This window comes from Sorex fumeus, unplaced genomic scaffold (assembly GCF_029834395.1).
Source record: "Sorex fumeus unplaced genomic scaffold, SorFum_2.1 ptg000098l, whole genome shotgun sequence".
In the NCBI taxonomy this organism is placed as follows: Eukaryota; Metazoa; Chordata; class Mammalia; order Eulipotyphla; family Soricidae; genus Sorex; species Sorex fumeus.
Window position 1 is genome coordinate 85,339,991 of NW_026606155.1, and position 13,111 is coordinate 85,353,101.

Genomic DNA, 13,111 nt, shown 5'->3' on the forward strand with positions numbered 1-13,111 from the left:
GGATTCGCCCTCTCATCCTGGATGACTGCCATGACCTCTAAGACGACTGTGCGCTTTCTTCAGTCTCAAGCCCTCCCTGAGGATCCAATTTCCACATAGTTTTAAGTGCCCCTCTGGGCCCGAGAATGAGGTCAATGAGCGAAGCATGAGCTTTGCATGCAGGTGGCTGTATTCAAGCCCTGCGTGGCACTGCTGGGAGAAAGCCCTGAGCATGGGGCCTGGAGTAGACCCTGAGTACTGCTGGGGGTGGGCCCTGTTTTCCCACTAAAGGTAGCTTTGGCCACAACTCTCCACTCAACAACCTCAAGGTCTCAGGATAAACTTATCTGAAGACCTGGTTGAGCCCCCTGTGCAGCGGAGCCTCAGCCCCTCATGTCCTGGCCTCCCGGGCCTCCACCGCCTCAGCCGCTTCCTCTGCCACCCTTGACTCCCACTGTTGTCCCTGCAGGACTGCCGGGCTTGCCCCTCCTGGCTCCTTTGGGAGTCATCATGCCACCACGCCTCCTCCATCAGGCCTCTGCCACCATGCCTCCACCATTAGGCCAAGGCATCCACCTCCAAGCCTCTGCCATCAGTCGCTGCAGCCCCAGCTCCTGCCCTCTCCCCTCCTCCACTTCCATTTTGTGCCCAGCTTGTCGCACTGTGTGACCCTCTTGTAGACGTGCCCTCACTCACCCAGCACCCTCCATCCTATCCTGCCCCCAGTGCGGGAACAGCCTGTAACCTGGCACTTAGCAGTGTGGGGTTGGGGTAGAGGGCTCTGGGGAATGGACTTGAACGAGCCGCCTTCCAGCTGCAAGGTCATGCGTCCCCGGAGAGGGGAAAGAATGGCGCGATGTGTGGAAACCTCCATCAGCAGGAGAGTGAGCCACGCTGCCCGCCAGGGCTAATATTCAATCCAGAGATTTCCGTGTCCAGCTCAGGCATGTGAGACCCCGAGTGGCAGGCAAGGGCAGACTGGCCAGGCATGGGTGGCCCCTCTAGTGGCTCACTGGGCCATGCTGGCCTCGGGGGCTGCCCTTTGAAACAGGAGAGGGGCAGGGACCTCTGTTACTGTCCTCCCATCCCGGGGGCTAAGCTGCAGGGTCGTTGTTTGGAGAAGATCCCCAGGAGCACTGGCCTATGCCTCCGTGACCGAGCCCCTGCCTGACTGCACAGCAGATGGCAAGTGCTTTGCTCGCAGGGCGTCCCCAGGCCAGCAGGGCAGTGCTCGCACACTGCATGCTCAGGGGATGCCGTAGGCACACCTGCTGCTCCCTCAGCAGGCCTGGGCTAGGAGCTGCTGAGATGCCTCCCCTGAGAGGTGTGCACTGTTTGGGGGTGTAGGGGTGGGAAGAAGTCAGATCTCCGATGTCTTCCGCTTCTCCAAATCTACCAAATCTGGCCAGGGCATTATACTGCTGTTGAGGGTCTGGGATGGAGCTCAGAAGAAGGGTAAGCTTGTCTTGCCTGTGTGGGTGATGGGTTTGATCCCAGTACACCACACACCACACACACACACACACACACACACACATACACGTATGCACGTGCATGCACGCACACTCACACGCATGCACGCACACAGGCACACATGCACAAACATATACATACACACATACACAGGCACACTCACATTGTACATGCATATACACACATATGCACATGTATAAAAACACACATGTATACATATACAAACACTCATATGCACACAAGGCACACGCATGCACATGCACATGCACACCTGCTGGAGGAGAAAGCTCAAAGGGCTAGAGCTCCCGCTTTGTGTGCTGGAGTCCCGGCTTCGAGCCCCAGCACTGCGTGGTCCCCTGCACCCTGAGCTGGGAGTGTCCCTGAATACCAGCATCAATTGAGGCCGTAAATCAAAAGCTGAATAAAATAAGTTGCAGTTTGGATGCACAGATGCACTAGCTTCCAGGCTTGTTTTTGTTTATTTTTCACCCTTCAAGGGACAGAACTCAGAGCTTGACACGTGTCAAGCATATGCACCTGAGCTGTCTTCCTGGTACAGTTTTGTTTGTTTATTTTTTGTGGCAGGGCATCAGTCCAGGGACTCCCACATGCCAGGCCTGTGCTGGTACAGTTTTGTTTGTTTATTTTTTGTGGCAGGGCATCAGTCCAGGGACTCCCACATGCCAGGCCTGTGCTCACTCATGTGCTATACTCCTGAGCACCGCAGGGTGTGACCCAACAACAACAACAACAACAAAAATGTGAAGGGTAGAGAGGCCCCCACACCATCCCCCCAGAGTGCTCTTCTGGAGGAAGGACCTGGCTTGGGCTCAGGGGACCTATGAAGCTGGGCCAGGTTATCTCAGGTGCTGAGCGACTGTTGCTTCTCTCTAAGGGTAGAGGTGTGGGGCTGATACAGTACAGGGTTCCATCCCTGGCACCAGCAGGAGAGATCTTTGAGCACAGAGCCAGGAGGAAGCCCTGAGCACCACTGGCTGAGGCTTGAAAACAAATAAACAAACAAACAAACAAAAAACAGCAGAGGGGGTGGATGATTTAGCCCACCTAGGGGCTTGGCGGGGCTGCACTGGAGGATGTCTGAGTGAATGTCTGAGTGTCTGCAAGAACATTCTGCCCACAAGACGCTCACTGGGGCCTGAGCCGGCAGCATGGGGTCATTGCTATGTCCTTGGGGCCCATGCAGGGTCACCCTGTTTCTCAGAATCTTTGTGCCTGCAATCAGTAGGCAGATGTAGGTGTGGCAGCATGCACGAATATGCTCCGCCTGCTCCAACTTGTTCAACCAAGCTCAGAGGAGCCAAGTTTACTGGGCTGGAGGGAAAAGGACAACGTGGGAAGTCAGAGCAGGGAGTGCTCCCAGTACCCCAGCTCTCTCCGTGCAGGGGAAGCTAGTGAGGGGGAGATGGAGAGAAAGTGAATAAACAAGCAAGCTAGGGGCCAGAGCGGTAGTCTACAGTGGGGAGCGTGTTTGCCTTGCACGTGGCCGATCTGAGTTCGATCTGTTTTCCCATTTGGTCCCCAAAGCACTCCCAGGAATGATCCCTGAGTGCAGAGCCAGGAGTAACCCCTGAGTTACTCAAAACAAATGAATTAAAAAAACAAGAAGCAAACTAGGGAGAGAGAGAGAGAGAGAGAGAGAGAGAGAGAGAGAGGCCAGCATGCTGGCCCACACCCTGGCCATCTGTGTGGGGCTCTTCTCACCCCTCCTGCCGCTGTATTTACCCTTGGTGCAGCCTCTGACCCAGCTAAATACAGCCCCCAGGCTGTGGACCACACAGTCGGCCCAGGCCAGGACCACCCGCTCATCCCCCTGGGGTGCACTCCAGGCTTCTTCCTGACCCCAGGGCCCTGTGTCCCCACAGAGCCCAGAGTCAACTGGGTTCAAACAAACAGTTATTGTCTGAAGCCGGTGGGACAGGCTCATCAGGAACAGAAGCCAAGGGTTTCAGAGGATTCCGGCTGCCGGCAAAGCACACGAAAGGCGCATCCCCCTCTGTGGGACATTGGGCCACTTAGGCTTGGGACTAGGATCTACTAATGTTTGGGAGGATTTTGTTTTGTTTTGTTTTGGGGCCACATTTGGCTGTGCTCAGAGATTACTCCTGGCTCTGTGCTTAGTGATCACTCGTGGAGTGGGGCTCAGGGAACCACATGGGGTGCAGGATCAGCAGCATGCAAGGCAAGTGCTCTATCTGCCATACTATCTCTCCAGCCCTCTCATATTCGTCCTACTGTTAATATACATACACATTTATGTAATTGAAATGTAGATTGGTTAGAGTTTATTTTGTGTCTGATCTTTTAAGATCCTACAGTTTATTTTTAGTGTGGGTTGGGGGAAGTTGGGGGAAATGTGCAATTGCATTAATAACATGGAAAATACAACATACAAACAATGAGAACCCACCGTTCCCTAGCAGACTGGCTAAGGCTTGTTTGTTATTTTATTGATTGTTTTGTGGTGGTGGTGTTGTGGGAGTCACAGCTGGTGGCTCTTAGTGGCCCTGGGTTCTGGAGATGTTGGGAATAGAACCCAGGGCCTCCTACATACAAGGTACGTACCCCAAGGCCATCTCCATCTGAGACTGGGTTTTAAGTGATAGTTACCAGGGTTGGTGAAAATACCAAGGGATGACTTGACCCCAAGCTCCTGAAGGAGCCAGAAGTGGAGTTACTATAAACCTTATAATTTGAGCTTTGGGACACCCACTTTCTGTACCCTCTGCACTGTGCTATCCCTGAAATCTGTGCCCAAGGAGTGCGTGGGGACCTGTCCACACCAGACCATAAGGTCCCCCACAACACCATAAGGAGCCCAGTTCTTTCTGTGTAATGTGCTGGTCAAATAACCATGGCCTGTATACCACCCAGTGTGCAAGGACAGATGAGTGAACCCATATGATTGTTCATGTGCACAGTTTCTACCCAAGTACAGAACCTGGCTGTCCATGGACTAAACCCGGCTGGCCACTCATCCATTTTTCCAGTTCCAGGACACCATATAGTCTCCTGATAGTGAGCAGATTTGGCTAGAGCAAGCCACGGTGCTGTGAACTGTGAACCAGTAACCTTTCAATGGTCTAAGTTTTTTTCTGGGGTGTGTCACACCCAGTGATGCTTAGTGGTTACTCCTGGCTCTGCACTCAGAATTACTCCTGGTGGTACTTGGGGGACCATATGGGATGCTGGAGATTGAACCTAGGTTGGCCACATGCAAGACAAACGCCCTACCTGCTGTACTATTGCTCTGGCCCCCAGCCTAAGTCTTTTGGGGTTTTGCTTTGCTTTTGGGGTTTCAACCCAGCTAGCTGCTCAGGGAATGTGGAAAGCAGTGTTTAGTGTTTAGTATTTAGTGGGGTAGAGAGGTGTCCATATGGTACCTGGGAGTTGAACCCAGGCCTTTTGCATGTAGAGTGCGTATTCAGCCTGTTGAGTGCATTCTCTGGCCGGGGGTCCACCTCTCCTTGAGTCTTTTCCTCCCATGAAGGCTTGCCTGCAGCCCTCCAGTGACCATATTGAAGACGGCAGAGAAGTTAAGGCATGATTGCATGAAATGGGGCCACGTGAAACTCTGGGAGAGCCATTAAGTTATAGTCTTGCTGGGCCATTGCATGAGTCCAAGTGTTATGTGCTGCCCTAAACCACATAAGCAAGGGTGGTGCTTGGTTGGAGGGTTTATGACCACAGTTAGTTCCAGGGAACGGCCAAGCTGTTCCCATAAAGATGCAGCGGAGGACGAGAGATGGAGAGATCAGGCTCAGTGATGCCGTTTCAGATCAACATCTCACTGCCCTCAGGAACCCTGGGGGGTGGACATGTATTGAGTTACCTACAGATACTTTTTTTTTTTTTTTTGCTTGCCACACCTGGCAGTACTCAGGGCTGATTCTTTTTTTTTTTCTTTTTGGGTCACACCTGGCGATGCTCAGGGGTTATTCCTGGTTCGTGCACTCAGAATTACTCCTGGCGGTGCTGGGGGACCATATAGGATGCTGGGAATCGAACCCAGGTCATCTGTGTGCAAGGCCAACACCCTACCCGCTGTGTTATCACTCCAGCCCTTCAGGGCTGATTCTTGACTCTTTGCCCAGGGACTGCTTATGGTAGTGCTTGGGACCATTTTGTGCCAGGGACTGAACGAGGGTCAGCTATGTACAAGGCAAGTGCCCTACCTGCTGATGTGCCTTGGCCCTCAGCTATGACCCCCTACCTACGTGCTTGCACACTTGGATGTGATGATGCAGGGTTTTTTTGCTGCTGCCCCTCAATGCCTACCCCCCACTTCCCACCTCCATGGTGGTGGTAGGCAGTTTTGAAGAGGAAAGGGGAGTCAGTTAAGTCGTGGTACTCTAGGCAAGAAAGAAAGAAAGCGGTTGGGATACCCACAACCAAGAAACAGGGGTCTGCTCTGTCCTTCTCCTCACCTTTCTTATTTATTTATTTATTTATTTATTTATTTGTGATTGAGTTTTTTTTCTTAATTTTTTATTTTATAAATTAGTTCAGAATATTTGGTTACATTTAATATTCAAACACCCATCCCACCACCATTATACTCCCCACCACCAAATTCGGGATGTTTCCAACCCAAGCCCCAATCCCTGTCCCAAAACACAACCGAAATAATGTATTTTGGATTGTCTGTTATGAAGAACTTCTGAACATGCTTACAAAAAAGTGTTCATGTAGGAAACAGTGTGAAGATTGTTCTATTTTGGCAGGAGCCGTTAAGACATTCTATAGGATATCACTAACAAGTTGTTAAAGTTTGGGTGATGTGAGCTTTGGTATCTATATCTGAAAATATGTATAGATGCATATATATATATTTCCCTCTATGATTTGTTGCCTACTATCTGAACCCCATTAAATGTGGTGTGGTAATTATGGAGAATGGGTAGGGAGTGTCTTATAATATGTCACAGCCACGCGGTTCAGGAATATGTTCACTCATATGTGAGGCTTGGCCTGAGCATTGGGAAGCAGCCTTGAGCATGGCGGCAATTGGGTTGTGGAGTTTTTTGGCTGCCCAAGCTGGGTTCCTCGGGGCGGGGAGGGCTCTCACCCGCCCCTTCTGGGGCATCCTGTGTGAAACAGTCTGGCGCGGAGTCCGGTGGCATGGTTATGGGTGCCTCAGGTTATGCTCCTTTCCAGGAGAAGCAGTGTGGGATCTGGTGGTCTCCTCACCTTTCTTCCCATCCTCTTCTGCCTGGTCCTGGAGACTGTGCTGAGATTGGCATCTCCCTAGCTCAGTTCTGGTGCTGTTTGTCCCAGATGTTTCTGGGGTGATAAATGAGTAGGCAGTGCTGGGGAGGACAGAAATAGCCCTGACCCCTGCTCCCAGAGTCTCAAGAAGCCTCTGTGTTGCAGTGTCCCCCATCGCAGGGGCTGTTCTGAGCTCAGCCTGCACCTGGGCCCACCCAGCCTGATGCTCTCTTCTCGTACAGGCCCGGTCCGCCGCCCCCTCCCGCCCAAGCGGGGTGAACCTCTCAGGAAGCTGCCTGACCGGACAGCCGCCGAGCTCACTGGGCTTCTCCACGCGCCTGCAGTGGCCGAGCGTGACCAAACAAGCTTCTCCCACACCTGTCGGAGGCTGAGGTGGTGCTGAGATGGTGAGTGGCTGAGGAGTCCAGACGCCCAGGGAGCTGCCATGAGCAAAAAGGCTCACGGGGAGGAGACCATCCTAGGACAGACAGGAGACACTGGCGGGGGGGGGGGGGGGGTGGGGAGGGCGGGCCCGGGGCGATAGTACAGCAGGTAGGGTGCTTGCTTGCGTGAAGCCAATAGGGGTTTGATCCCCAGCACCCCACCGGGTCCTCTGAATCCCTCTAGGAGTGATCCCTGAGTGCAGAACCAGGAGTTAAAGTCGTGAGCACCGCCAGATGTGGTCCAAAAGCAAAGTAAATAATAAAAAGAAAAAAAAGGAAAAAAGAGGATTCGGATCTAATAATGCAAACAGAGGCACAGCCCAGGGGAAAAAGCTGGAGAAAATCGAGAACAGAACAGTTTTAATTTACTGAGCCCTCAGACCTTGTTATTCCAAGGACTAGCAGGGGCCATCACCCAGGCCGTGAGAAATTACTGTCTCACTCCAGGCCAGTTTCCTACACCATTCCCTACCCCTTAGAGGCACTGGAACCACTGGGGGGTGGGTAGTAGCCTTAGTGCAATTAGGAAATAATTTGTTTGCTTAAGGAAGATATTCAGGGGGTGGGAGGCCAAATGAACTTGGGTCCCTCTGCTCTGGAACCTTCTGCAATGGAATCTATACAGTTTTTGTTTTTTCCTCTTTGCCTCCTTCCCCTCACTATTATAATGTGATCATGGGGCAGCACCCTGGGGCAGTTCTTACTGGAGGAGCATGTTGTGGTGCTCACTGGGGTCACTGCAGTGCTCACACACCTACTCACGAGAGCACATACTCCCTGCTCACGGCGCTTGACACATCCTTTTAGTTGTGATGCTTGCTGGGGCTGCACCTGGTTTGTGGTCTCTCACACACCTGGCTGCAGTGTGGCTGGAAACCATTTGCTGTTTTTTTTTAGAGGGCAGGGATAGAACTGCTGTTGTCTGGACTGTGGTACACGTGGGGGACAAGGGATTTGAACTTGTGACCATAAGCTTGCAAGGCAAGTGCTCTAGGTACCTGTGTTATTCTTTCGGATTTTAAATATTAAAAGGACTCGGGGCCAGAGCGATAATACGGCTTGCCTCACTACCGGAATTACTTGCCTTACTACTACGCAGCAGACCTGGGTTTGATCCCTGGCATCCCATATGGTACCCTAATCCGGTCTAGGGGTGATCCCTGAGTGAAGAGTCAGGAGTAAGTCTGCTGGGTGTGACGCCTCCCACCCCCAAAGGTCCTTATGGATATTGAGAAGTCTTGCATCTCATTTTAGGGTTGGCAGTGCAGGCATGGTGGTTTGGTTCTCTGTCTTCTGCCTGATAAAGTGTTTTCTGGGGCCGCCAGGGCCACGCATGGCAGTGCAGGGGACTGAAAACTCAGGTCTTTGGCCACTTGCAGGCTAGAAATTGCCCTCATTCAATTTTTCTTTTTTTGGTCACACCCAGTGATACTCAGGAATTGCTCTTGGTTCTGCACTGAGATAACTCCTAGTGGGCTTAGGGGACCATATTGGATGCCGGGAATTGAACCCAGGCCAGCCATGTGCAAGGCAAGTGTCCTACCTGCCTACTGTCGGTCGGGCTCCAATTTCTTTTCTTAGGGCTTAGCTCCTGATTAAAAATTTTACCTGGAAGATCTGTTTAATTGAGTGGGACACACTCACAACAGCCCTGAGGCTTTTATTGCAGGATCTGTAAATCCGCCCCCCGCCCCTCCCCAGACCAGCTAAAACCTACTAATCCCACCAAACTCCTCATTTGTCATTTAAGGAGTTATGATGATCAGGTACACTGGTGAAGGGGTGGCCACTATCTGAAAGCCAGCAACAAGCCGTATGGATGGAGCCTGCTGACAGCAGGCCAACGCTGTGTCCTCTTCCCAGCCCCTTTCTGTTCCCAGTTCACCTGTCTTGTCCAGCCACCTGCTACCTAAACAGACCCAGGCATGAGTCCTAGGTATTTCAACGAACTCCTCGGTGCAGAAAGGAAATGTAAGCACAGACCATGCATTTCCAAGGTTGCTCAGAGACCTGTAACCTTAAAATCTACTTACCTCTACTGAGGACCCTTGTGATCAGATATTATGAGCCTAATCTGCAGACTAGGCTTAGGTTTTTTTTTCTTTTTTTTGGGGGGGGGGGTACTTTGGCTGTGCTCAGGACTGTGCGCAAGTGATCATATGAGGTGAGAGATGCAAACAGGGTCACTTGCATGCAAAGCAAGTGCCCTAGCCCTACGTTCTTTCTCCAGCCCTTTTACTTTTTTAAAAAATTATTTATCTTTTGCTTTTTGGGTCACACCCAGCGACGCACAGGGGTTACTCCTGGCTCTGTACTCAGGAGTTACTCCTGGCGGTGCTTGGGGGACCATATGGGATGCTGGGAATTGAACCCGGGTCGGCCGCATGCAAGGCAAACACCCTGCCCACTGTGCTGTGCTATTGCTCCAGCCCTTCTCCGGCCCTTTTAACATTGCCACGGAAGCCCTCTCGGCTCTGGGCAGGGTGGAGTGGGTGATGGAGGAAACAGAAACTGTGAGCACCTCCAGTAGGAAATATTTTGTTGCACTTCTTCAGACGAAATGGGTGAAAGGTTCACAAGCTTGGAGACAGAGAGGATTCGAGGCTCATTGCCAACCCCCAAGTGCTTCTCGTGAAGAGGCAATGGTCTGTCCTCCATGGGTGGGGTGAGACCTGCAGTTGGGTTCTCAGAGAGGGGGCCACCTGATTATGGCAGGTCTCCAGCAGAAAAGTGACTGGGGGGCTGTGCTGAGCAGAAAGAACAGAAGGGGATGCATTCCAGGGGGCCTGCTCGCTAGATTTCAGCGGTGACGACAGCAGGAATAGGCCAGCAACTGCTCTGTACAAGTTCACGGTCAAATTTACCAGCAATAAAAACAAGCCTCAGTATCTGATTGTGCTCCTGAGGTCATGAAACGAAGGCTGCCCCTGGGGCTGGGAGCAGCAGCTGCCAGGTACCAGCATGTCACTCAGGCAGTGCACTGCTCAGGAACAGCATGAGCCCGGCTCCAAGCTGAGGCAACAGCGTCTCTGCTGGGAGCTGGAGAGACAGAACACATGCACACGGCCAGCCCAGGTTTGATCTCTGAACCACAGATGGTCCCCCAAGCCCTACCAGGAGTGATCCCTGAGTGCAGAGCCTGGAGTAAGCTCTGAGCACTGCTCGGTGTGGCCCCAAAACTAAACACAAGATGTCTTATGTTTGAGCTGAATCGCAGAAACACCATCAATTGCTGGTGCATGCAGGGAACTTGATCTTTTCACAGCCCACCAAAGAGTTGGAGTTCCCAAGCTGGAAGGTCTGGAAAAGTGCTTCGCTATTTTCTTTCGAGTTAGCAATGCAGTTACTAGCACTGATAACAGAGAACACAGAGACCCTCTCTTGGCACTTTCACAGCTCCCGTGTGCCAGGCTGTGCACTGGAACTGTGCCTGCAGGTTTCTGGAGTTGATGCACTCAGCTTCAGAATTGGGGACCATAAAGTTCCCATTAGTGAAGATAGTTTCTCTACTGCAACTGCCTGAAGGTGATCTCTCAGTTGTGGATTTTGGAGAGTGTCGTATGAACATACCATTACAGAATCAGGGTTGTGCCAAGTACGCACCTAAGCACTAGAATCCAGATGGCACTCCAGGCGCTTAGAATAACCTCCTTGTGACTGGGGGCACAGTCCTAAGTCCCTGAAGACACCTCTGAGGAAATACGCAGCGCACACCCAACCTATGATGCGTCGTCTCCTCTGATCTCAGGGATTGAGCTTGGACTGTCCTAACTTGATCCTGCCCATTCCAAGAGTTCTAATTACCACCCTCCAGGCAATGACAAAGATTACAGACAGTCTGAATTTACATAAAATTATCTCACTCCATTTTATTTAAGATTTTTTTTCTCCAGTTAGTAAAAGAAAGATGTGTCTCTCTTTATACATATGTACAAGTTCAGTTATAAAAATAGACAGCACATTCAAAGAGAAAAAAGGCTTGGCATTTTTCTGATTCCCTCTAAATAGTATCTGTACACAGGAGTCTGGGTTTGGGCAGGGAAATCTTAAATGATTTAAATTAAATGATTCCCCTGATGACCCATACTCAAAAAAAAAAAAAAGGGTTTAAAAAAATCAATCTATCTAAATTCAATTCCGCGATTTTCAGGTGTGCAAATTAGAGGCTGGCCCACCCCAAAGCACCTGCCCTATGGGGCGTCTGGCTGGGGTAGGCTGACCCTCCCATGCAGACTGCCCCCTGCCTCTGGGGGAGCAAGCTCAGGCTGGTGGTGCAGGGGAGTGGGGAGGGGCGCTGAGCTTGTCCTCTTCTCTGTCTTCTCACTCCTGCGGTCCCTTCTGTTCTCAGTGCAATACAGACAGTGCATACAGCCAAGCAGGGGCAGCTGGGTGGGGCGGGGGTGGGGCTGTGCATTCAGGATCAGGAAGGGCAAGGGCACTCCCAGTTGACCGAGGAGACTCCTGGGGCAGAAGGGGCACTGCTGCTACTGCTGCTGGTGGGAGCTGAAGGGAGGAAACGCTGGGAAGACACCAGGGTCCCGGGGTGGCGGCGCCTGACCTGTCACCCTCAGTCTCCTCCACCCCGACACTGCAGACCCCAGGATGCCAGCTCCCTAGGGCCCGCCTGCCCTGTCCAGGGGAGGGGCGCCCAGCCCTGGAAACGTCCATCTCCATCCCCGGCAGCAGGATCTTCACTGCATTTCTGGGCCTGGACCAGAGAGAGAGCCCTGTGCCCCAGCAGCTCCTCCCAGGATGAGGTGTTAAGACTTGGCTATAACGTCGTGTGACAGGCAGGGGCTGCTCTCCATGCAACCCCATTACACACTTCTTGAGAGCCTGGTGGTGCCTGTCCTCGTAGTGCTGCAGCGGTCACGCCAGCCGGAGAAAATCTGCAGGCCACGCCTCTAGCTCTGGTTTGGTTGAAGGAAACCGGAGGGCCCAGGGGTTACCGCCCTCCAGAGGGGTGGGTGCCTTTGCCCTGCTTCCGGGCTAGGGAGTCCGGGGCGAGGCTGCTGGTCAAGAGGAGGGTCTTGGGAGTCCCAGGAACATTATTTCCTTTGCTCAAGGGGGAACTCAAGGGGGAAGAGGCGCTTGACGGTCCAAAGTCAGCAAGGCCAGCGGGCCGAACAATGGATGTCTGCAGAGGACTGCTGGCGGAGATGCCTGTGGGGATGCAGAGACAGAGCAGGTGAGCAGCCTGCCCCCGAGGGGATGTGCGGGGAGCCCCTCCCAGACAGCATCCTCTGAGCACTGCTTGCTCGCCTGTCAACTGTCTACAGGAAAACGAGCCTTAGTATGTGGGGGCAGGAATCCAGCCCAGCCTGCACGAATTCTGGGGGCAGGAATCCAGCCCAGCCTGCACGAAAGCAAGGCAAGCACTCCACTTCCAAGCTGTATCCCTGGTAAGACAGATGCATTCTTAAGAGGAAAATGCTACCACCCCACTCTCTTCCTGTGCCCTTACCCATGCATCAGGACAGAGCACAGCACAAGCCACATACAGAGGTAAGGCTGCAACTCAGCAAGCACTACGGGGCCCTCGAACGTTCTTCCTTCGTTCCCGGCCCCCCACCTGTGATGAGCTGCCTCCTTGTTTTCAGGGGCCCACTGCCACTCCCCAGTCTAGCCAGAGGAAAGGCTTCTTACTACCTTGTCTACACGCACAAAGGCCACGTATTTGATGTGACCATCCGTTCCCTGGGTCAAGGCCCGGACCCTGAACCCCCACCTCTGCCAGCTCTTTCCTCCAGCTAGCTACTGACTTAGCCAGTAACTAAGCCATGAAGGGTAACATGCCTTGTGCTGTGACAAGTTGGTGGTTTCCTGTACACTGCTCCTACTTTCCTAGACAAAGAATTGTCTAGGTAGTGTTGGAGGGCGAGTATGGGAATCAGGGCGCCTGCCTTGCACGCACCCAGCACGCATGGTCCAGAGTTGGCAGTAGCCCTGAGTGCTGCCAGGCACAGTCCCCAAGCCGAAGAATTCTGGGT

The 13,111-nt window shown here is 52.6% G+C and overlaps 1 protein-coding gene across 2 annotated transcripts in view; it reads right to left on the minus strand.

Moving 5' to 3' along the window:
- Positions 1–10,970: 10,970 nt before the first annotated feature.
- Positions 10,971–13,111, minus strand: part of INO80 (INO80 complex ATPase subunit) — a 113,372-nt gene continuing 111,231 nt past the window's right edge. For both annotated transcript variants that reach the window (XM_056133677.1, XM_056133675.1), the window contains exon 36: positions 10,971–12,284. In XM_056133677.1, the coding sequence (XP_055989652.1) occupies positions 12,067–12,284 (218 nt within the window). In that variant the 3' untranslated portion in view covers positions 10,971–12,066. The remainder of the gene's footprint in view (positions 12,285–13,111) is intronic.